This window comes from Chelmon rostratus, chromosome 1 (genome assembly GCF_017976325.1).
Source record: "Chelmon rostratus isolate fCheRos1 chromosome 1, fCheRos1.pri, whole genome shotgun sequence".
NCBI lineage: Eukaryota > Metazoa > Chordata > Actinopteri > Chaetodontiformes > Chaetodontidae > Chelmon > Chelmon rostratus.
In genome coordinates this window covers 22,423,567-22,449,044 of record NC_055658.1, presented here as the reverse complement: position 1 = coordinate 22,449,044, position 25,478 = coordinate 22,423,567, and the positions used below count along the sequence as shown (strand labels likewise).

The following is a 25,478-nucleotide window of genomic DNA, read 5'->3' as shown; positions in this document are numbered from 1 at the left end:
AAAAGCGCATCCTGCGTCGTGCATGACCTTTCCCTCGTCTCCATATCACGGTCCGTCGGCACGTCCCTCACATGTCACGCTAAGGTGACTTTCAAGCAGTTTTTTCCACTTTTGCGCACAATGTCGGAACGGCACAAAGATGCACATCGGGGACGCAATGGCCAAGCGGACCGCCCAGGCTGTGCGTGAGGACATATGCAAACTGTCAGGTAGTCTAATTATGAAAAAGACTGTCTCTCATCTGCTTCAGTAGAGCCACGGCGGTCCATGTCATGTGTAGCAGGCTTTCATGGATTCAGATTAGCTCCAGACTGATCGCTCTCACAAACAGATAGGGAGCGCGGGGCTGGTGGCAGTAGTCGTTAGCTCTCATACAGCCTAACAATCTGGATTTATTGAATTCTCTTCACTGTGTCTCAATGTCATAATGGACAGGTTGCACTCCTCCATGCGTAAAAGGCTCTACAGTTTGCCACAGCACATTGGACAGAAAGCATCTATAATGGGCGAAGGAGAAGACGCAGACAAGGACACCCGGAGGAAGAGTATTAGGATGAAGCCTCTACCGTCACCGTCGCCGACCTCTGGGGGAAGCTGCAAAGGCATCGGGGAGACCAAAAGTGGGGAGTCTGTGATCATGGAGACGGACATAGGGAGACCGATGAAGACCAGCTCAAATGGGGACTGCCGGAGATTTCGAGGCAGCCTCTCGTCCATCACAAGTCGGCATGTGCACGACTCGGACTCGGCGGAGGAGAGGCGCCTCATCACCGAGGGAGATGTCACCCCGAGCGAGGAGAGCCCCCCCGGAGCCATCGGTGATGGGCCGCCGGATCAAGACGCGCAAGGGGCCAGCGGCGGCGGCGACAGCCAGAAAGACTCCCCAGACCAGCAGTCAGGGTTTATAAAGTTGGATGGCATTGATCAAATTCTGCCGGACGACGAGAGATTATATCAAGCTGGGTTCATACACAGACAGTTTGGAGCAATGCTTCAACCAGGGGTCAACAAGTTCTCCCTGAGGATGTTTGGAAGTGAGAAGGCAGTTGAACGGGAACAAGAGCGGGTTAAATCCGCCGGATTTTGGATAATTCACCCGTACAGTGATTTCAGGTAAATTCAGACACCTTATTCTCAAGCTCTCCAAACAACAAAAGGTTTAGAATGAAGCGTCACGTCAACGTCGATGCTTCGCACAGGCCCAGATGTTTTTCACAGTGTGTGTTGATCATTTATGAGGGCATTCATCAACTGAAGAGCAGCCCATTCATTGTTTCCTTCAGCCTCACAGCGCCTTCATCACTTATCTTATTGCTCTGCGTTGAAAGATGACATATAACCAAAGCCATAATTGTAATCAATTGCTTTTATTTTTTTATTAAAAAATCTTGCAATTTATTAAGTAGTTTATAGCTTTATCAGGGATTTTTCAGTGTCAGCAGAGGAATTATATTCACGAGTTTCAGGGTATGCACATATTACTCAGGAGGCCTGTATTGTGTTATGGAACAACCCACACATAGCACAGCCTTTGCTAAATAGGCCAATTTACCTTCCTTGTGCAGATGCTATTCATGTGGCTACATAATTGAAGCTCTTCAGCGGTCTCTTCTCCTTTATTTGAGAAAACCTGTGCACAGGGGACATGGTTTCTCATTGATTAGGGTTAATGATCGGGCCCTCACTTCACATTGTCTTTAAAGGTTTATGCATTTATCTTATTCTCCTTTTTGACGTGGTGTTTTGACAAGTAACAAGATAAAGCCATTTGATTTAAATTGATATACCAGTTATTAAATCTCTAGAGCAATTTTGAAATGATCAACACATTTGATGTCTGCAATCAATAGTATTGTCTACTCTAGTGACAAACCACAGCTGCAAAACTGAACAGGGAACGTCCAAGAACACTCATGTGTTGGCCTACAGAGATCTCTCTGTTGTTAGTGCCCTTGAGTTTGTTATTGGCCATATGCATCTGATTCACGGCCACATGGAGGCTCTTAACTGCCAAGCAAGGCTGGATTTAAGGTCCTTCATCTTTCAGAATGGTAGTCATACATTGCTTTTAAACAAATGGTGAAATAAAGCTGTTAACTCTAATGTTAAAGTGCCAGTCAGCAGTTTGTCTACACTGAAAACCGAAACAGTGATACTGTTGCTGGAACTACAGACTGCACACACTATACACACTGTGGCACACACAAGTGTGTATATGATCTTGGTATTAATAGCTGGGCATCAGTTGAAAAGTGCTCACATAATTTTCTTCCTTCAGCATATCCAGTTAGATAAAATTTAAAAAACAAACAAACACCTAATTTGACTACTTCCTAGCTTGCGATGTAAGTATATAATGAACCTTAATTAATTTATTTTTTTAATTTTCCTCTTGTTTAAGCAATTTTATTACGAGCTGCATCAGCGTTGGCATTTAGTTCACATCTACTATGTATCGTTTAAATCGCGTGGAGACATTTGTGTCGCCGTAAAAGGATCTATAGCAAGATTGTCCTTGTTACACATCCAGTATTTCTCCTTGTCTGTGACATTGAATCTTGTCCAGCTTGCCTGGTGTTTGATTGGCTATGATGGCGTAATGACATGTGATACAGTGGCTCACTTACCACCAAAAGTGTGTTTTTCTACCACATGAACAAGATGTCTGACTTGACGGAGAGACATGTGAGTTGCGGTGTGAGTTGCTCACAGGCCGGGTTGTCAGTGGAAAAGACCAAATAAGACTCTTCCTAGAATAGAAAACAGACACATTTGTCTGCCTGTTTATCCTGAGAGAAGCAGCATTGTGGTGGCTAGACTGGGTGTTGTCTGCTGAATTCTCTTTTAAATTGACTCATACGTCAGCTGTCTTAAGCTGTCATGAAAAAGTATTTCTTAATTGAGCAAATGTGCATGTGAGGAAAGAGAGATATGTGAATAACGATGCAGGTCCAATCAGATATGGGCGAACACTATGTTTCCAATCTGCGATGGCTTGATGTTACAGTAAGAACCTGTCCGTCTCCATATAGTATTTTGCCAGAGTGTGCTCAGTCTAAGCCTGTTAACAGGTGCAAGCCTGTCTCAGGCACATCAAGCATAATGTTGTTAGGGAATTATTTGCAGATATATTAAAACACCACACAGATTAATGATTCCTGTTTTCAAATCCACACATACAGTTTAGACAGGTCATCATCAGCAAGTGAGACATGCATTCGACAGTTTGCCATTTTTGTGATGCTCCTCCCAGCTGGTTGTGACCCCCCCCCCCTTACTCACAGTGTTAAATGTCATGGGGAAGGGTGATTTGGGGCTTGGGGAGACCGTCCTGACACCGAAAGGTCAGGGACTTGGCACCAGTCGTCAGTTTTGAAGTGTCTTTGAGCAAGACGCTGAAACAGGGGCTCCGCACCGCGCTCAGTGAAATATATGCACATGTGACTCTCTCAGTGAGATGTACTAAAATACACAGATAAATGAAAATGCACTGAGAGGGAAGTGCTCTGAAAAATGAGGTTAGCCAGCCACTTGTTTGGGTCAGAGGAAGGATACTTTATATTACCATAATTAAACGTTTTGGCGATCTGAGTGCTTGTGGCTCAATCAATCAACACTGTGATTATGTAATCACTCTACGCTACAATTAAAACCACCGATGTGGCACTCAATCAGGAGGGTAAAAATGAGCCCAAACTCTGTATGGGAAAAAGAATCTTGTACATTTCTCTGAGACAACATGAAAAGACAAAGCAACTCCTTAATTCGCAAGTAGATTAAAGGATAATGAGTCATTACTGAAGGAAGTAAACGTCGATGACACCTTTTTATCAGTATTTAAATGCTTCATATAATATTTGAAACCCATCTCCATGTGAGATGGAGAAAAATAGCATGTCATGTCAGTGAGTTAACACAGCATGCTGAGATGAGTTACAGCTACTATTTTATTTTTAATGAACTGAAGGAGAAACATGATACTTCCTCCAAAATCAGGATCAGAGACAGGACAAGATGACTGTAATTAAAGTACACAAGGAGACGAGTGGGACCTTTTAATGGGCCTCGAGGAGAGAAGGGTCTCTGTGACTAAAAGTTTTATTCCCATGTCTGCATCAAAGCTTTGGCACTATAAGCTCAAATTAGAGTGTCACGAGAAATCACATAGTCATCACTGCGCCGGAATTCAGCAAAATCTCCTCTTGTCAAGTATTGTATAACGCTAAGAAGGAAAGGAGGAGAAATATCTTGCAACGGAAAAAGACGGATTAAAAATGGCATCATAATCCAATCTACAGCCTCATTTCCAGATCCAAAGCTGAACAGCCGCCTTCGATTCTGAACAAGCCAGTGAGCAGATGTGGTCAGTTAACCAAGTGAGTGGCATCTACAACCCCACCCTCACCCCCCACCCTCCAAAAAAAGAAAAGGAGACAAGCTTTCTTTTCCTACGAAATTCCTGATTCATATGGAGTCTTTTGAAATAGGATGATAGCCATAGAATATCTGTGGGGGGTTGATGGGATTGTTGAACATTAGAACTGATGGTGAGATTACTGCCCCCTCTGCCCTGCTCCTCACTGGATGCTTCTGTTGGGTATCTGCTCAGCTCTGCTAGCTTACTTGTCTCTGTTCTCAAAATGTGACATTACATTTCCTCATTAAAAGCTGCTGTCACCATAAGCCGTGCTGGGAACCATTGACGATGTCCTTGGTCGTAAATAGAGATTATATAAACGTCATATAATGCTTATTGCCCCTTTTAAAGATAGAATATTTTAGTATTTGACTAGACTCTAAAACCAGGTAATGATGTTTTTTTCCTTACCTTGGAGTGGATTCTATCAATGCAACAGTATTAGACAAATAGTGCGGCACAATATTAGAATGCAGCCCTCTGATCGTCAAGTGCCTTTTAATTATCTTGTGATTCAGAGCCCAGAGGACACATCTGTTGGAAATCCTTCTACATTTCCCTGGAGAGATAGAAAAGAAGATGTCGCACATTAGAACTTTTTTTTTTGTACTGAAGGCTCTATTAATCTCGCTTTTTCCTTTAGAACCGTGTTGCCAACACTATCAGAGAGGGGGGTCGACCGTCCTGCAGTTTCTGTCAATCAGTTAAATCCCTTTGCAACAGTCAGGCGAATCCTTCCATCCCCTCTGCAAAGTCCACTTTTTTAAACAGCCTTTTATTTCTCCTGCACATTCAGTTCTGTTTCCCAGAAGACACGTACCTAGACAGTGGCAAAAATAAATCCTCTGAAAAGACATCTTACAATTTTGCTTCTGTTATTTTTTTTGCAGAGAATACATTAAAGAAAAGTAGAGCAGATGTAGTCACCGAGGTGCACGTTAAGGCTGTGATATAGTTGAAGGGAGGTAAGTTTTAGGCAAAGTGTTGACTAAGTGAACTGTGATCCTGAAGGCGTTTGTTGTTTATTAATAGAGCCAGTTTCTAATATGATATTTTTCATTGCGTTGCTACAGTGAGTCATAGCATTTTTTTAATGTCCTCCATTAGTCCAACTAGAATATTCACAACATTTACATAACTATATTGACTTTTGTATATTTTTATATCTCGGTCTTCAGAAGGCTAAAACAATAGGAGTGCTACGTGTGCTTAGACTATATCTTTGCATTTTGTGGGAAATCTGGGAGAAAAAATCCCAGGGTTGTTATTGCCTTGATGAATTATGAGATATTTGAAATACTGCACAAATCTTTGCTTTCCAGTCCCTATCAAGCATTAGCAGCCACTGACAGCTACAGGTTTTTTGTTGAAGATACAATACTCTTACTGTACAGGAGTGTGTGCTTGTGTGTCCGCCTGTGTATCGTGTTTGCGGGCGTATGGGATCAGATTAAATAACAGCATTCTCTAGTTCAGTCAGGTTGATTACAGTTGATTTGAGAGTACGTTTTGCTATCGATTTGTTTGGGTCCTGTGGGGCCTCCAGCTTGCGATCGGTGGATTTATTGAAAAATGAGATGGAGAAACATACACAGCTGCAGCGAGGGTGATTCCCCTTCTTGCTGCAGTGGCAGGACTCATAGTCTGAGTGAGAATTACACAAAAGTCAAGGTGGGGTGCTGGAGATGCAATAGAGCAATGTAAAGCCTGCACATTAATAGCCCCACTTAAGCCTTTTTTTGACAGTTTTTCAGTGCAGTAAGTCCTCATGATGATGATTCCATACGAGATCAAAACCTTTGAATAAAAGATGCATGAATTGTGTCCAGACTGTAGAGTGTTAGTCTGTGCCCTTTTTGTCTCAGAGTGCTAATCTGCATGGGAAGGTTGGAGAAAAAAGCCTTTTGACACTACATAGGATGAATGACACTCTATTCCTTTCGGTCTCCATTAAATAATTCCTCTTTTAATTTAGTGAGGGTAAAACATGGGGATTACAGATGGTTCTGGCTGGCCCTGAAAGTGGGGTAATCAAAATAGACTGCTGTGCTCATCCACGAATATTAGGAGCCAAGAGATTATTACAGCACAATTTATTTAATGGAGGGAGCCCAGGGAGGATGTGCATGGCCGGTGGGTGGAAGGTTGCCTGTCATAGTGGCAGAATGATTGAATGGTGCCGTGTGACCTCGCCAGGCACACTTGTGTGGGAGTGTGAAATCAGCACACGTGATCACAACTGTAAAACAATGGCCTTTTTTTTTTCTTTTTTTTTTTAAACAGGTGAGTGTCCCCTTGCCTCCTGATATGACATTTAATTCAGCTTTACGTATCAGGCAAAAGATGAGTTTAACCTTGGCGAGGTGACGGTAATCTCGAGGTCAGATTATATTGATTGATTGGACATCATATACATTTTGAAAATGGGAAAGCCTGCAGGGAGCATTTTCTGTTAAGTGCCGCATGTCACCCAGCTGGAAATGCTTGATGTATTTCGGTCACCTGACAAATGTAATGTTGTCCTTCTCACGCCACCATCCTCTGCACTGCAACATCAATTTATAATCTCTCCAGGTGGATACACAACACTAGTCTGCCAAGAACCATTCTGGAGTTTTTCCTCTTTGAGCACATTTTCAGTGTCAAATTTATTCCTCTTGCTGCTGGACAGATGTGATTATTGTCCCACTGACTAGAGGTAAATATTCACATTCACATATCTTATCATTTCAGGGTGGTTGATGGAGAAAATCTATATTTGTTGACAAATGATCAGCCCATAGTCAAGTCACGTTTGAAGTGCCTTGTGTATGACATTAGAGCAACCAAGACCTCTGCTGACCTTTATGTATTCCTGTTGACACCTTCTGCTTCTGGCTATGCTTCAGAATTATTTTAACACCACTTCCTGTATATATGTATGCCCCCTGTCCGTGCAAGGGAGAAATTGAGAAACTGTGCTGTATACTTTTTTCAGCCCTTGGCACAGTGACAGTTATTTTCCATCCAAACTGTGGCTCTAGTAAAAAATCTCATTTTACACATTTAGTTTTAATTTCAATCTGACATTTGACTTGTAATCAGCTCTGGTCGAAAAAGCAATCAACATCAACACAGATTATGTAGGTGTAATCTTCCAATTATACCCAAGAGGGCATTCTTTACTCTGATTAGGGGCACTGCAGTGATTCAGCCTGCTGCATCATAACCTAATTGATAACCAGACTAACAAATATTCTCTATGGTATTATTACTTTTACTAACCCATGTGTGATGATTGAAGAATTCGTCGCACATAGAAAATGAAAATTTTGAAAACAAGATATCACTTGGTTGCCAGCAATCAAGAAAGCACAGCACGCTGTATTTTATGGGAATTGTCAGCATGGTGGGAATGAATAATTAAGTTTGCCTGGGTTAAAACACCTCCTGTATGCTATCAATTCTCTCTGATGTCTCCCATTCAGCGTCCAGGCACACTATTCACACAGAGACCTCAGTAAAATACTGTTTGCAACTGCTTTTCTTTGCTTAGCAGCCAGATGGTGGGACTGACTATTTTTAACAACGCTATGAGGGTCCAAAACCAAGCACTCACATGGTAAGGCATCTCAGTACACCACTGTTTTTGACCTGACACGCAAAATGGTCTGACACATGAATGCTTTATAATGCTTTTTTATAATGTCTTTATGCACGTCATGCAGGTTAGAATAGACTCGAGTATTAATTGCAAACTAGATTTGTCTTTTGGTTAGACAAAAGTGATATTCTGAGAGACTGCAGTGTTTTATTTTCCCCCTAAAATTACTTAATGTTTCATGCATATTTTGCATTGTACTTTAGCCAAACAAACCTTCCCCTGCGTTGACCTCTGCATGCATGCTGCTGTCCTGGCCTGTTCATTCCTCCTCGCACAGATTCTGCTGTATCTAGTACCGGTTGACCTTTTCAGACCTGCCCGTGTCCCAGGTGGATTCTCACACCTCCTGTCTTCCTGAAATTGGATTGCTTTTTTCCTATCGGCCTAGATAGGAAATGGCCAAGATGTCAAACTGGCACTGATCTGCTGCTCCAGGGGGTGGACGTAATATGAGAAACACTATATTAAAAAGTATTTTAAATTTAATGTAAGAGACTGGCCATTACGAAGACAGCAGCTTCACAGGCAAGTTCTATTACGTTCAGAGGCAATTAGTAGAATGTGCCAGAAACAATGATCGGTTCCAGCTGCGGGTGACTCAGGTGGACGACCATGTGTCATGTAACCGTGACAGCTACACCGGGACTGTCAACACATTTCATTATTCCATTTTCTGTCTTTCTTAACTTTTGACTACCAAGTAATGCAAAAAATGCTATAAAAATGAAGAGCAGATATAAATTAAGTTAGAGCTGCAACAATTAATTCATTAGTTGCCAATTTTTAAATTAATCAACAGCTATTTTGATAATCGATTAATTGGTTTGAGAAATTTTTAAAGAATATAAAAGTAAAGATTCTCTCATTCCAGCTCCTTAATTGTGAATATTTACTTTTTCTCTTCTATGGCAGTAAATAATATCATTAGGGTGTGGACAAAACAAGACATTTGAGGACATCATCTTGGGCTTTGTGCAACACTGATTGACATTTTTCTCAATTTTCCAACATTTTATGCGCAGAACAACTAATCAATTAATCAAGAAAATAATCAACAAATTAGTCGACTATGAAAATACTTATTAGTTGCAGGCCAAATTAAATGAAAATTTTCTGTCTTTTGCTTCTGAGAGGTTTGCAGTGTGGAACCATATGATTAGATCATATTGTGTTTAACATTAAAATACACAATTTTGCTGATAAAAAAATTATAAAATTCAAGTCAAGTATAGTTTAACGACCAACAAAATGAGTTTTTAGGGTTTTGTGTTGCACTTGTGAAGAGTTTTCTCTAATGTAATGCACTCTAAAATAACTCATTATGTAGATACTATATGCTGTGTATCCCATGTTCTTCATCTGCAATTGCTCAGTTGCTCAGTTGTCATGGTGTTGGTTCAGTTGTCATTGTATAATGTGTTAAAAAGTAGTTTCAGTTACTACTAATTTATTCAAATGACCCACACCATGATAGCTGAGCAAACTCAAATTCACTGATGAAGACCATGAGATGGAGTTGAAATCTCGGAAAAAAGACATTAAGTGGACCTTGAGTTATTTTGTCAAATTACAGTTCCCAAGGAATTAATAACTAATTCAATGTATCATGAAAAGTGAGAGTTCTACATATCTGATAATGATCCTTCACACAACCTGCCCATAAGTCACCTGTGATTGCCGTTAGTCCATCCTTAGTATCGCCCTCTCCAGCCAACGTTGTAGAAGAGACATGGCAGGAGGATGACATTTCCTTAGAGGGCCTCACGGTTTACTCTGTAAGAATGAAGAGAAGGCTGAAGCGCTTTGGAAGCAGTGGGGTTTCCACTCAGAGAGGACCAGAGTCCAGTGCGCTGAATGAGGAACTCTGTGTGTGGCTGGTGTGATTCACAGGAAATACTTACCTGGATCAATGTGTTTGGCCTGGCCCTGCCACACGCTGGGTGTCTAGAAGACTCAGACAAATGACTGGATTATGAGACATGGGGTGGCGAGAGACAGATTGTTCCCTCTCCTCTGTTATTGGGGGGGTTGATTGCATGTTTTTTTTTTTTAACCCACAGCAGCTTTGGTCATACATAGTTAGCCGGTGCGTAATTGAAGAGGGAGGCAGCAGCAAAGTTGTTGTGTATAAATCTAATCCCTGGCCCTGTTTTGCATGTACAATCGAGAAATTACAGAGCTAACAAATAAACATGATAAATCCTGCCCTGTTTGGTTTAACAGTCAGATAAGCCGCCGCTTTTGCTTACTCACGCAGACCGGCAAAAATCAGATAAACTGCATCTCCTGTCCAATTTGATTTGATTTGATTTCATGCTCCGAGTGTCTTCTTAGTGAGGGTTTTCCATCAGCTTTTAAGATGTGTTAAGTTTGCTTTTATTTACCTCTACTGCCTGATTTTCCTCTTTGTGTAACGTTGCTTAAAACAACAGTGTGGAGAGAAAAGGGATGACCCCCACGTCCAGAGGACCAGACCGACGCCGATATCTCTTCACACACTCCCTCTTTTGGTTGTCTATGCACTTTAGCATTAATGTGCTGTACAGAATCTCATTTTCTCTCGCTGTTTCCACATTTTCTCTCCCCGCGTTTTCTCTTTTCATGCCCCTTCCCTCCTTGCCGCCCTTTGACCTCAGATCGCCGTTTTCGGAGATGGATAGAAAAGGCTTTCATTGTGGCTGCTCCATTTGCTGATTGCAGCACCTGAGGTGGTGAAGATAATGGCCCAGCACTGGTGCAGGCCAGAGGAAGGGCATGAGGTGATGGTGTACGGTGTGACCGGCTCCTAGTATTATAGACAGCACATTATCTTAGCACTTCATCTATGTTAAGAGAAAGCCCATCCCTCTCTCTGGCTGTCTCCTGTCCAACGGAGCAGCGGGCTGGTGGGTGGGGGGAGGGGGTTGATCAGTGGGGAGACACTGGCCAGTTTTCCTCTGCCACACTCTGTGGCTGGCTGACAGGGGACTCCTTTGACATGACCCTCAGGACCTTGTGGGAGATAACAAGGCATCATGATAAAACACAGACACAATTAGTGGCAGGATGACAGTCCGGTGCAGATACTGGCATATGCTAGTAGGATGAGTGCATGCTGGCAAGCTTTCTGTCCTCTCCGTGTCTTCTACTGTATAACCCTGTCACTCACTGACTCTCTGTATTTTCCCCACAGAGGGCATATTTATTTGCTGACTGCACACTGCCCTTGTATAGCTTTTGTTCCTCTGAGCAGATAGGTAGCAGGTTGCGCTCTGGGAAGCTGTGAAGGACTCTATAGGGCTGCAGAGACAAGGACAGGGATACTGAGCAGCCACTAGTGGCGCCAGGCACAACCTCTCCAGAAATGGGACGGGAAACTTCAGAGCATTCTTCTTGGTGGGCTCCCTGATTACATCTGGTCAGTTTGCAAAGTGGCTCTGGTGATTCATGATTTAGCCAGAGCTCTTAAGTGCACACTTCTGAGCTGTTCAAACACCAGAGCAAGTTTAGGCTGGACTTATTTCAATGAGTGTATCTGGGGCATGCTCTTCGGTGTCTGGGACTGACGCTGCGGCATTTAGAGAGTTCTACTGAGACGGTTAGCCTGGTTCTACCTCTGAATCACTGCCCGCGTCTCAGATTTTGAATGAAGATGAAGCGAAAGGAAACCAGCAATTCAGTGATTCTTACACTTCTGAGTGGTTTAGATCTCCTTTAATGTAGTATATTACATTAAAGGAGATCGGTATAATAGAGAATCATCATGAAAGGAATGTGCTGGGTTTCTTTTTTATTTGTAAATACACTGATTGACTGAGACGACTTGCTGCAATGACGTGCCTTTATATTTTCAGTCATTTCCAAAGTCAGCTGTACAGTGACCATACTGTACACATTTTGGAGTTTTGATATAACAGTAAATGGCCCACCAAAGATGTCAGACAAACAGAGGAAGGGTTTTTCAAATTAAAAGTATTTTTTGAAATGTTCAATATTGGCTGCTTTATACTCCAAGTATACATCACTGATGTAAAAATGAATAACTTATATTCAGTTGTCAGAGTGATAGCAGGCTCCACTCCCGTGTCCTGAGCCTTGGTGGTTGTGCATCTCCTTCTTTTACATTTGTCAGTGCTTACCTTCCAAGGGTCAGACCTCTATCTGTTAGAAAATGTTCTACTGCAGCGGATTTGACATTGTCTTTAGCATTGTCTTTCTCGAGGCTGTGTTGAATAACAGTCCTAGACAGAGCTTTAGAGGTGAATGAATTATCATACGCTGTACCCTCACCTGGATGTCCTACCACAGAACTACTTGTAATATTATTTATGGATCTCTTTCAGCAGCGTTAGGGAGGGTTGACTCCTTTCAGTTGATTTTGCTTCTCCTCTCCCCTCTGTAGGTATTTAGTAAATCCCTCTGTTTTCTCGTAGCCTAAAGTTGTGGAGATTTGCCTCTCCCCCTGATGAAATCTTCTTAGCCGAGGTTTGATAAAGCAGCGTGCCTCACCTAAATATAGCCACCTGCGACTGCACAGCCCCAGTGTCAGTGATGTGCTTGCAGTGTGCCTGCCGGCTGTGCTCAGCAAAGACAGCGCCGTTATGACAGTTCATTGGAGCGGGTGACAACAAAAATAGGATTAACCCTTTTAACCTGATTTTTTTTTTCTCTCTTAGACACTTAAGTCTTGCTGTGTTTGCCAACTGGCTTGTTTAACGCCAATGGGCTGCTCTTTTATGGGCAATACACAGGCATTTTTTTGTTGTTACAGATGTTCCCCCGTTAAGTGTGACAAGCCTTATCATAGACTGCCTCTCCCTGTGGCTAAGTGTAGCTTATGTAAAATGAAGTGATTTTTTCCCCTCAAGAGCATTTCATGCTTAATTTTAATTCAATCCTCCTCATTCATTCATTCAAAAATGCCAATGGACTTAATGAGGCTGTTGCTCTGTCAGTTATCATTTGAGTTTAACTGCAGTTTCGAGCTGGTTCACTGAAACTGATGCTACAACAGCTATTTGCAGATAAAATGCAGCTACTTCTGAAATTAGAGCCTAACAGGAACACCAAATGCCTGATAGTTATTATCTGCACTGTATCGCTGTTTCTCCCAGCAAAACGTGAAGTCGTGCGTCGAGGTATAGAAACCGGTTTAAGGAGAGAACACGTGGGAACTGTGCACAGGCAGGCCAAAATGAAACAGGGTGTTTGTGCTATTGATATTTAATGTAACATGAGCGAGAGTTTTCAGGCATATTGTGAGTCAGTACTTCTGAGCAGGACCCCTGATAACACAACCAAATCTTCAGAGAGAAAATGGGAACAAACACACACACACACACACACATAGAGACACACACACATAGAGACACACACACGCACACGCACACACACACATTCACACACACAAATTAATAATTCAAAAGGGAAACTGCTTTTTCATGCAAAAGCAGATAAATTTCAATCATTTAATCAGCCCAAATCACATTTACAGTGCACACAAAGTTGGCTGGTGCCCTCGTGGAAGTGTAGTCTGGAGCACCCACTGTTCCTCTGCTGTTCCCATTCAGTCAGCGTGGCGCAGAATAAAGGGAGGCACTGTTAACTGCTGTCTGCCACTTGTACCTGACATGACAGATGATCTGCTTGCATGCTATGCCGTCACTCTCCCAGCGTGGTAGCCAACCAATAGGCATCTCTACAAAGGTAAAGTAAACAAGTGCAGACATGTATGTGTGCACAAATACATACACTCCTTGTATATGCAACTAGGGGAAGACTATATATATAGTATATATACTCCATTCTGGTCTCCCCTGTGCCTCCCCAATTTAAATATAGGCTACTCTGAAAGGTAAGTGTGTGTCCATCTTGGTCTGTGTGTGGCGGCTCGCACAATCCTTTTCAGGTAGCCTGGCTGGCAGGGTGAGGAGAATGAGAGAGGCTTATCATGTAGTCAGATGCACTCTGAGGGTGACAACATGTTCCTGCTGTCCCTGGTCACCCCACCGGAGAGCAGAGTGGGCTGTGGCTGTGTCCCCACAGACAGCAAAATGTCAGGGCTCCCTTCATCAGGACATTGTACTCTCAGCACCGTGACAAGTTAGGTGTGGGCTATTCTGCTGCTTTTCTTCCTCAGCATTTCCGGTGTTTCTCTGCTTTGCTGGGCCTCATTTTTTCGCACACATCATGAAAGGCATGGCCTTTGCTTTTACTTCATCATTAGGGATGCCTATAATGTAAAAACAATCAAATAAAATTGCATAAAACAAAAAATAAATAAATCAAAAGGATAAATCCTTATATTTGTTTCCGGTGAGATGTTTTTCTCTCACCGAACACCGAGGAATATCACCTTCATTTCACCACTGCTAGGTCGCTGCATTTCTTTTTCGTTTTATTTCCAGACAGGTGGTATACCACCACGCAGCGTAAGCCTGTGATTTGCACACAGAGATATGGGATTGTTTAATGCCTTTGAAATGTCCGCCTAACATCCCGCTCTCGCCCAACTGTATTTATAGAACAATGTTCTTCTATGGCAGGGTCTCAGTGCATAATAAAACACAGTAAATGGATCCCTGCTATGTTTAGGTGGCCTGACCTCCATTAGGAGCCAACCGCAAGAGTGAAAGGGAGAGATCATGAGCATTTACTCTACACATGCATGCACGCGCACACACACATGCACACACACAGACATGTGCATGTAAAACCACCGTCTACACTGGGATTCCTACGCAGCCCTTTGAAATTCTGCACACTGAGGTATTTCCTTATCCCATAACATTGCAGTGGGTCAATGGGTATCCTAAACTCTATCTGACTAATGGTTAGAGGATGTCCTTTACTAGTTAGATTTATTAGAAAAACTCCAACAGCATGATGAAAAAGTACCATGATCTGATTTGTGTTGCATTTCCTTTCCCGTTTAAAAAGATGCATTTTCACAATGAGCGTTCAGCAGCTGCTGTTAATCTTACCAGTCCCCACATGCCTATGACAAGAGAGGCTTACTCAAACAGGTGGCAGCAGGAGTTGTGTTCTGCCAAAGTGATGTCCAAAGGTCTTAAACAGCTTTCTGCCTTGTTATTCTTTCTGCAAAGATGTTGAGGAGCTCTCCTCTGGTACATTTTTCTCTCTGTTTTTTTTTTCTCTGTCGTTCATATACCATCATCTCACTGCTGGCTTTTTTTTTTTTTTTTACAATCCAAACCTCTTCAGGTCCACTTCAATGCCTTGTCTTGTTGTTGATTTCTGTTGCTGAAAGATAGTCGTTGAACTCTTATTTTTACTGACTTATTACCCCGGTAATCGATTTGTGTGCATCATTAAGTCAAAGTCTATTTGTCTAAGACTTTGGTATATGACCAAATACCTGCAAAATGAATGACATTTCCATTAGACTCAGCTGTACCTGGTGTTTAGTCCTAATTAGCAAATGCTACCATGCTAAACTAAGATGGTGGACATGGTAAACTTGCCTTCTTAACTTAATGTTAGCACTGTCATGGTAGACATAGAAAGCATGCTGACATTAGCATTTAGCTCAAACTTACAGGGCCATTTGCATGGCTGAAGACTCTTAGTCTTGTTGTTATGTTATTGCAGCTTGTATGTCTATTGTGTGCATACCTCAACTATGGAATATCACTCTGTTTTATGAAGAGCATTTTAAAATTTTGCTGTCTGCTGTAAGTCACGCTGTATGTATTTTAAATTGCCGTTAGCCACGGTTTTCCATGTATGCCTGAATTTGTCGAAGTTATAGTTTGGTTTTGTGTGGGAATGTAATGTTGATTGCATTGCCACACAATGATGATGTGACCTTAACAAATAGACTATGTAACTCTGATGAACTGATTTTTTACCTATTTTTAACAAAAAGAAAACTGATGTCAGTGTAGACAAATGCAAACATACATCTTAAAATACTGTGGTATGCTTCGGGAAATGGCTGTTTGTGCTACTATTTTTTATTTTGTAGTGAAGAAGCTGCGGGAATACAGAAACAGTAACATTGTGATTTAAATGTAAAAAGCAGGATTGCTCTATGTGTGTTTATACAAAGAGCAAGACAAAGGCAAGGCTTTGCAGTTATTACAGTTACTTAAAGAAACAAATAATTGTATTTATTTGCTGCTAGACCCTGTCAGGTGCTGGGAGCACACTTATATCCTATTAGTAAGCTGTGTGGCTTATACAAATGCACAGGCTATCAAGCAGTTGTAATGTTAGGGAACATGGCAGGTTGAAAAACAAATGTCACTACCTATGTTTGCATTTCTTCCTTTGAAGTTTTTCTTGTCCTCTTGGGCTTTCAGTCTTAACATGAGCAAACACAGTAGTGGCAAGGTCTGTCTAAATATAACTCCACTTGACAACAAGCTGGAACAGTAGATACCCCTTTACTTTGAAGAATTCCAATTACTGTCACTGTTTCCTTAGTGTGTGTGTGTGTGTGTGTGTGCGTGTGTGTGTGTGTGTGTGTGTGTGTGTGTGTGTGCAATAGACATGAGTCTGAGATGTGTGCTGTGTATGCTGTATAGTTATATATGCATGTGTAAGTGTAAGACACTCTTGTAAACTCTAAGTGTCAACTGTCTGCTACGGAGCAGCCGCTACATGTGTAGTTTTGCTGATGTAAAGTCTGTCTATAGATGTATGTGTTCCGTGAGACAGTGAGACCTCTTGTCTCCAAAGGCAACCATGAGAAAGAAAAACAAGGAGAGGACAGTGCTGACCATCATTGATGTCCCTTGTTTTGTCTCCATTATGCATCAGTAATGGACTTTAGTCATGCTCACTGCAAGAAAAAAAGGAATTAGAACACTGCTAACAAACCACCCCCAAAGTATTAGCTGTGACCAAGTCTGCACCACTTAAAGGACAAAATGTGTTTCATAGCAACATGGAACATCAGTGATTGTAGTAGCATCAATGGGGATATCAAGGTATAAGGGAAAAGTACTTAAAGTAAAAGCTTTTGTAGCAAACACAAAAAACAAGACGGTCAGGAAAATCTTCAAGGGAAAAAAAATGGAAGACACCTGGTGTGTGCCAGGTTATTTTTATCTGTATGTCGTTGCTCTGTGAGGCTGAAAGTATGTAGCAAACTGGAAATGTTTACTCGACTCGACTTGGGCAAGAGGTCTTTACTTCAGCACACTGTGAATCAACCATGAAATCTATAGACGTCAGCTACAACAAGGAAGTGACAGAGAGAGCAGTAATTGTTTTCTGTAGACTAACTAGCTTGCAGAAATATGCGTCTCCTATCTGGTTATGTATATGAAATTCTTCCTTAATTCTTATGGCCCCACTCTTGAAATTGGTTGTGCACAGAGGAATATTTTTGTGGCCCAGTTAAAGGTGAGTGGGTAAATCATCCAAGCTCACTGGGCCAGTGCACAATGTAGAACCCCCTCATTGTGCAATCTATAGAGTATCCAGGATATATCACTGTTAACACAAAAGAGCCAATCTGGATTCAATTACCAAGGCAGCGGAGAGAGCAATTTATATCCAAACTTTCCGGCTTGGAAGATGGACGAGGTCACTGTACAGTTTGTAATTAACAGTTAACCCTCATTGACCTTTGAGCTGTGATTTACAGTCTAAACCCTAATAGCTCTCATGCCAAGCTGCCTTCTAGCATGGTGGAGAGGTTACATATATATAGTTTATTACCCTATCATGACGCCCTGTGTGTGTGTAAGCATGCTTCCACCACACACGCACATCACCCAAAGGTACCTAAGGTTAAAAGAGGCTTCTGATGAGACACCGTGTGAGTCACATCAGTGGTTGCTCATACAGAAAAACTACATATCAGTCCGTAAATGTGTGGCCAGATAGATGATTTGTATTTATATTCTTCAGCAACGTTTGCAGTCGCAGTGTATGTGTGGGTCGGTGAAAGGCCATTTCCAAAAAAGGTCCCTGTTAGCAAAGAGATACAGTGATTTTTTTCCTCATCCTCATCACGGAAAAAGGGATTGATATCAATATAAAGACTTGAATAACAGTAAAACAAACTTAGGAATTTGAGTTCAATTAATTATGTTTGCATGTGATAATAACCAGCAAACACAAATAATTAATCAAACATATGTATGATATCAGTCTGCAGTATATAACAGTATAAATTATAGTGAAATTATCATTTTCAAACAATCACAAGTGAACATATCAGCAACATTATTACATCTGGTGGATGTTTTTCACAGCAGACATAGCAGGAAAAGCACAGGTGTTACTAATAACATCAACGATGGCTCTGTTCTACTCAGGTGTCTCGGTAAGCCATGACAGATGACATGGTAACAGTGAGCCAGCATGCACAACTCCAGCACCCTGATACAGCCATCGTGCATTTTATTATTTACGCTTTTGCTAATGTGACGAGTATGTGTCGTCTATGAAAAAGGCCTTAACTGTAGATGTTTCACAGATACGTCACAATGAGACATTTCTCTGTTGATATTTAGAATAATTTATTTTTCATGTATTTTTCACTGTCTTATGTGGAATGAGCCTAAGAGAGTTAGTTTCAATTTGTTGGATGACCATGATAGACTTTCATAGTTTCTGGTGCATCTTATTTTGAAAGCCTTGAAAAAATGGCAGGTCTGACAGAGAAGAATAACGTTACCCTCTAACTGGGCAGAATGCTGCAGAAAGAAAGAAAGAAAGAAAGAAAGAAAGAAAGAAAGAAAGAAAGAAAGAAAATGTTGCTATGATCTGACTTAAACATCCCATCTCTGCCTTTCTCCATTTCTCTCTCCAACAAGGTTTTACTGGGATTTGACCATGCTGCTGCTGATGGTGGGCAACCTCATCATCATCCCTGTGGGCATCACGTTCTTCAAGGACGAGCACACGCCCCCCTGGATCGTGTTCAACGTGGTCTCCGATACCTTCTTCCTCATGGACCTGGTCCTCAACTTCAGGACGGGCATCGTCAAGGAGGACAACACGGAGATCATCCTGGATCCGCAACAGATCAAGATCAAGTACTTGCGGAGTTGGTTTGTGGTGGACTTCATCTCCTCCATCCCTGTGGACTACATCTTCCTCATAGTGGAGACGCGCATCGACTCAGATTTCTACAAGACGGCGCGCGCCTTGCGGATTGTCCGCTTCACAAAGATCCTAAGCTTGCTGCGACTCCTGCGCCTCTCTAGACTCATTCGCTACATCCACCAATGGGAAGAGGTAGGAAAGTGTACCTTTGTGTGTTCACTGTGTGTGTGTTTGTGCTGAATGTTGCCCACTTTCCTGTATGATGTGTATGATGCATGCTGTTTTGGGTTGTCCTTGGCAAACTGGATTCCCTGGATGCCTGCAAAGTGGATTCACACAGAGAGAAAAAGACAGAGATGAGGAGAAAGGGAAAATACCCAGGAAATCTCAGTGATTGACAATCATGTAAGCATCCCATTTGATGAAGCTAGTCAAACACATAGGGCTTTACTTCCTAAATCCAATTATAATCTAAATGGCATTCCCATGCTGGGGAGCTACTGCAAGTATATTTGCAGATCTCTGTACCTTCCCCTTTCCCCTGAGAAGGGAATATGGATAGATGCTGCTTCTGATTACATCCACCCTCGAAAGGAGCAAAGAGGCTCTTTTGCCATACCCCAGTCACCAATAAGTTGATGAAGCAGGGATGTTGATTAGCAGTTTCTCTCTGTGTGCCCATCCAGCTAGCAGTGGGACCACAGAGCCCAGAGAGGCATTGCTGCAATACGGGCATGATTATAATTGCGGCAATAATTAGAAAAGTTTCCATCGGTCTCACTGGATGGATCTTGTTGTTTAGTCTCAGAGGTAAAAGGTGCAAAGTGAAGCATCAGAATCTCAGCGTGGATTCAACAAGAAGGCACTCCACTAGAGGGTAATATGGGACAGCCAGGGCTGCTCTGATGGGTCGGCCATTAAAATAAGAACAAGCACTGGATAAATAAATGGATGTGACCTACGAGTAGGACCACTTCTCCATAATAATATGCTGTTTGACATCTCACATATTTTCCCTAAAAGTAGCCAAATCCCCCTACAAGTTTGTATGTTTTTCAGGTGCTGGCAGTGCAGGGTTTAGTCTCTGCCGGCCCAGATGGATCTTACACTTCATGTAAACATGTCTGTGCATCTCATAGCACACTGGAATATAACTGGTTCCCACAGTATAGAAGTCTAAGTGTGTTTATTGCCCAGTAATGACTTTTGTGTTCAGATACTTTCCAATCCAGTCTCAGTTTTGATAGTTATACCATTTGATGGGATATATGCATATAACATGCATCACTACCATAGACAGGAATATTGGAAAGTTCTGTTTCACTATACATAGACACTACAAACGCACATAGAGTAGACCAGCTGCAGTGAATAGGAAAACGCATTGATTCTGTTTTCCTGCAGCTTCATGTAAAAAAGTTTCATTCAGCTATTGTGTTACTGAAGGAAGGTGCTGTTTGTCTTCATCAAAACAATCACACTCACCAAAATGATAATTTCAGTGTGAGTCTCAGGTTATGTGTCTCTCTTTGTGGCGCTGCTGATTGAAGTACTTTAATTTTTTTATGAAAGGCACACAAATACACATCATCTCGGTTCGTATGGAAAAAATACAAGCAAACTTTAAAATGATCAAAGAATAAGGAACATTTTCAGAAATTAGATCCTTGGCTTGGCTGTGTTGTGCTTCGAATTAGCCTATTTTAGAAAATGCACAGTGGACTGCTCAAGGTCACACGAACAGTACATGGTAATTTTCTTCTAGTGTGAACTTTTGCCTTTATTTCACATTCACATGCAACAACACTGCATTAATATTCATTAATTAGCCTCTTTCGAAACAGATCCACTCAGTTAGTTGGTGGGTGTGTTCACCTGAGTGCATGATGTAGATGGACAGTTGAAAAGGTTGAACAGCAAGCTGATTGCCAATCATGCATCCCCAGACTTGCCCATGGGTATTCTGAAAAGTTCCTGGTTTTCAAATATTCAGCTGGCACTCAGGGTAGAACAGTGTATATAAGTGTGGTGACATTAATCATGCAGGGCCTCTGTGATGCCATTTCAATGAGAGGAAAAGTTCAAATGAATCACTGGGGGAGACTCCCTTTGCCACCCTGTGCCTCCACGAATGCCTGCTGCTGTACTTCTGAGCCCAAAATGAAGGCAGGGATACATCCAGTTGAGGCCAGCCTTCATTTGAATAGAGTGGACACGCTGACAGTGAGCTGTCACAGTCTGTGCAATAAGGCAACAAAGGAAGGAGAGGACAGAGGGGGACATGATGGGAGGAAATGAAAGGAAGGGAAAGAACGAAAGAAAGAAAGAGCAGCATCACCTGCTGAATGAGCTTATAGCATCTGAAAACCACCAAAACAATACGACAAATACAGGGGACAATGCACTCACAAAGCCAGCTACCATTTACATGTTTTATGCCTGTGTGTGTGTGTGTGTGTGTGTGTGTGTGTGTGTGTGTGTGTGTGTGTGTGTAAGGTTTGCTGATGAATGCTAGCTAGGCAGACAGAGTGAAAGGCCAGCTTTGCCTCAGCGCCAAAGTCCTCCAGATGCAACCTCACAGAAATGTCATCTGTCACTGCAGAATAACTTGTCGCAGAGATCTCACCACCTGACTGACTTTTTGACTTTTCCTATTGACAGCTACACCTTAGACAGCGTGTATGTGTCTCTTCGCCATTTGAATATTTTGGGCAACACTTCACACTGACCTTACTTTGGTCTGCTCACCTGCATATTGAGCTTATGAGAGAAATCGCAACGACGCAGTAATTCTGTGGTGGCACTTTTATGCTTTAAATCAAAGCTGTCATGCAATTATTATCTTGTGTTCTTTTTAATACACAGTAAATACACTGGAAAAATAAAAAAAAACATATTTACTCTGGTTTTCACAGCACATTCACACAGGATCCTTGTGATCCATGACACTGCGCAATTTTTAGCCCCTGTAACACCACTGAATGCCACTGAGCATTGCTTGCCACTCTGAATATGGCGCCGAGATGAGGTGCACTCCTCTGACACGGCAGAAGCTGCAGACCTGTGATGTCCTGATGTCCTCCGAAAGGCGAGGCTGATTTATTTTACTCATATTTCACAAGTATCTGCAAGCTATAAATACCCCTGCACGAATTCATTTGGTTTATTATTGTTTGAGTTTCATTTCCTCCCCAGTAAGAAGTCACACAGAGGACACTTCTTCCGGGAAGTGTTGAACACAGCTCAGTGAACTGCGCTGCATGGTTTCATGCCTTGTAGAGTGATACTGTTGGGAACAAATTTTAAAATTAGAATCTTTTCTCGTGTGCTCGCTGCAGTGAATAAAGCTTTTTAGGAATTCAGGACAAGACAAAGGAATGTTGCATGTGTGCTGAAGAGATGGAGAAGCAATATGATACGGTTGAACCTTTTTAAGACTATGTATGTTTTCAAAGTTGTCAAACATGGATTCATAACATAAAACACAGAGACCATGCAGAAAGGTCACCTGTCAAAAGGTGGCTAAGCTAATCATTTGCTGCATCACATCCTCACTCAAAAAACACCCATGTGATCTGCACTTTCAGACCAATAGGCCAATCCAACAAATCATAAATATCTCATAATCCTTTGGGGACAGTTCGGACAGTTCAGCAGGGACAGTTGGGGACATCGTCCTCAGTCACCGCACCTGTATTTTATAGGTGAAATGACAACTTGTCCAAGAGACATAAAGGTGCAGATTCCACTGATAAATTTCCCTTGTCTTTGGTTTTATGAAACTGCCTGGCAAGTCAAGAAAGTAGGTCAAAATCTGACATGCACACATGTGCATACATATGCGGTAGCACACAGTTAATCGTAGAGTGCGTCGCAATCAATATACATGTCCATTCATTGTAATACGTGTATGTATGTGCGGTGCAGTTTTCCTGCTCTTGCTGGCTTTGTTGACATGGACTGTAATTGCGTGTCCTTAGCAGAGCATACTGTGCTGCTGCGGTAGCCTGAAGCTCAGACATGTTTTCACATAACCACAAATTGCTGAAGTGTCCTTGAGCGTGAGGCTTGACCCCCAAACTGCTCCGGTGGGGATTCACAGAAGACAATGGAGGGAATTGTGGGTCAAAGCAGCATCAAACAAACTGCAGCTCAATGAAATGTTTTTTTTGAGTATGAGTATTGCTACAGTAGTAATAATTGACTTACTCCACTTTATTAATTTTCATAGCTGCTTCACAGATTCAGAATACTAATGTAAAATATAATCAACAAATAAATTATGATGTATTATTATACATTAAAATATCCAGCAGTATATAAGTAATAACATTAACTCCACCTTTATCAGCTCCAAACTGATATATGTGATATGATATGTAATGCATCAATAATTATTAATAATTATTGAATTCTGAAATGAGCTTAATGAGTACTTTTACTTTTGGTATATATATTTTGATGCTGAAACTGTTGCACTTATTCTGAAATTAAATTTTAAATGTATCAGTACTGCTGTATTGATACTTTTACTTATCAGACAGGATCAGACAACGCAGTATTTTTGTCAGATCTAACGACCACAGTGCCGTAAACTCCTGGTCGGGTGACTGGCAAGACTACACATATGACCCCGACCAATCACGGCTTATTTCAATGATGTCATCGGGGAGGCAGGTGAATCAACTCTCAGTCATGGCGACAGAAGCGTTGTGTGTGATGCTGCCGGTCTTATGAGAGAAAAAACAGCTGTGGATGCGCTGCTAGGTGACAACAAACTTGACTTCTGTTTTGTTGTTCCACCTGACAGCAGCAACCTCACCATTCCTCCTCTTTGCCATGTTTGTTACCTGACTGCTCTCTGGAGAGAGCGTGTGATTGGTCAACACTCAGGAACATGTCGCGAGGATGTCACCTTGGACGTGTCAACTTAAAAATTCTGACAAATCTGTGATAGCCGATTGTCATTCATGATCTGAAAATCAGGCTAGATTCTTGTAGTCCCATCCCGGCATCCTGGTGTTTGTAGTATTGCGTGTTAGAATAAGAATAGAATTAAAACAGAATCTTAAATGATTTGCCCAATAACACCCTTTGTAAACTAATATGCTGATCATAAACTAGGACTGGAAAAGAATATATGTATTTCACACAGTTCTTCCTGCCTCACTTTGTTGCCACTCTGTAACCTTCACTGTCCTAACAGTAAAAGGCTTGTTCATGAAATAATGTCAAGTCTGCTGTACCAGTGTGTCTTCACAGCTGAGTAACATCCTCACAATTTGAGAGGGGAAAAAAGAAACATTGCACAAAATACACTTGGGACATTTCAGTAAAGTGACATCTGAAACTGTAATCGTATCATCTTCCCCTCCTCAAACACCACCAGTATCCTTTTGCATAACTAAAGCGATGCTCCGATCCCCCACCAGCTCACAAATCTCCCTTTTCTATGTCCTTTTTATCACAGCTGTCATAAATTAGCTCTGATTGCTTCCATTTCCTCTCCAAACACTCCAGATTTAAGGGTGTTTTTTTACAACCACCATGTTGACAGAATGTTGTTTACAAACAAGGAGGTTTTGGTGGCGGTGGCTACATGCCAGTGGTAACACTGTCGTGCATGATGACATTCAACACAGTGTGCGGATATCCATCTCACAAACACACATACAGACACACGGAGCAGACTGCCGTTATGGCGTCTCCCCTGTCTCCCTCTTGTCAGCTTCCTCTTGTCACTTTTCATCTAGATAAAAATAAGACTGTGACCGGATATTCTCCTCATTGGAGTTGTCTCCTGTTGACGAACCAGTGACTTGGATGAGATTAGTCATCCTGTTAAATCAGATTCAAGGCAGTGCGCTAATGACTAAGCTCGGAGGGCTTCCTCCCATCGTGCCCGATGCCTGCAACATCACTGTCTCAACTGGCCGACCCAGTAAACGTTGCTTTTAGCGTGGATGGAGATGAATTTAGGAGATGAGAGCTGAGGCCTTTACTGATGGGAATCTGAAAGACAAAGAACTGGATATTTTATGGTAAGGTGTGTAGTCAAAACACTATCTCACACCACTTGTGTTTGTTATTACAAGGTGGCAGAACGTCAATCTCTATTAATATTGGCATCTTGGATTGTTAAGATTTCTGACTCTACGCACCGACGTGGCTGTGTGTGATGCAGTTAGGGAGAAACAAAAGGAAAAGCTCAGGTGCTCTGTTAGAAGTTAGCCATGTGGCTGCCCCGTGGGTCCAAAGAAGGCGAGGCGCCTTTCCTTTCCGCCCAGTAAATCTATACAAAAATATTTAAATAAGGTAAATCAGCTAATCAGCCCCCCTCTCACTGACCCATTACCTTGGCCAAGGACTGGTCTTTCAGAGATAAGAAAAGCAGGAAGAATGGATTTAATGGAC

At 41.9% G+C, this 25,478-nt stretch overlaps 1 protein-coding gene across 1 annotated transcript in view; it reads left to right on the top strand.

Annotated features, from left to right (window-relative positions):
* The first annotated feature begins 427 nt into the window (after window positions 1–427).
* hcn4 (hyperpolarization activated cyclic nucleotide-gated potassium channel 4) overlaps window positions 428–25,478 on the top strand; it is a 61,822-nt gene continuing 36,771 nt past the window's right edge. The window contains exons 1-2 of the mRNA XM_041938206.1: window positions 428–1,113; window positions 18,833–19,256. Of these exons, the coding sequence (XP_041794140.1) occupies window positions 428–1,113; window positions 18,833–19,256 (1,110 nt within the window). The remainder of the gene's footprint in view (window positions 1,114–18,832; window positions 19,257–25,478) is intronic.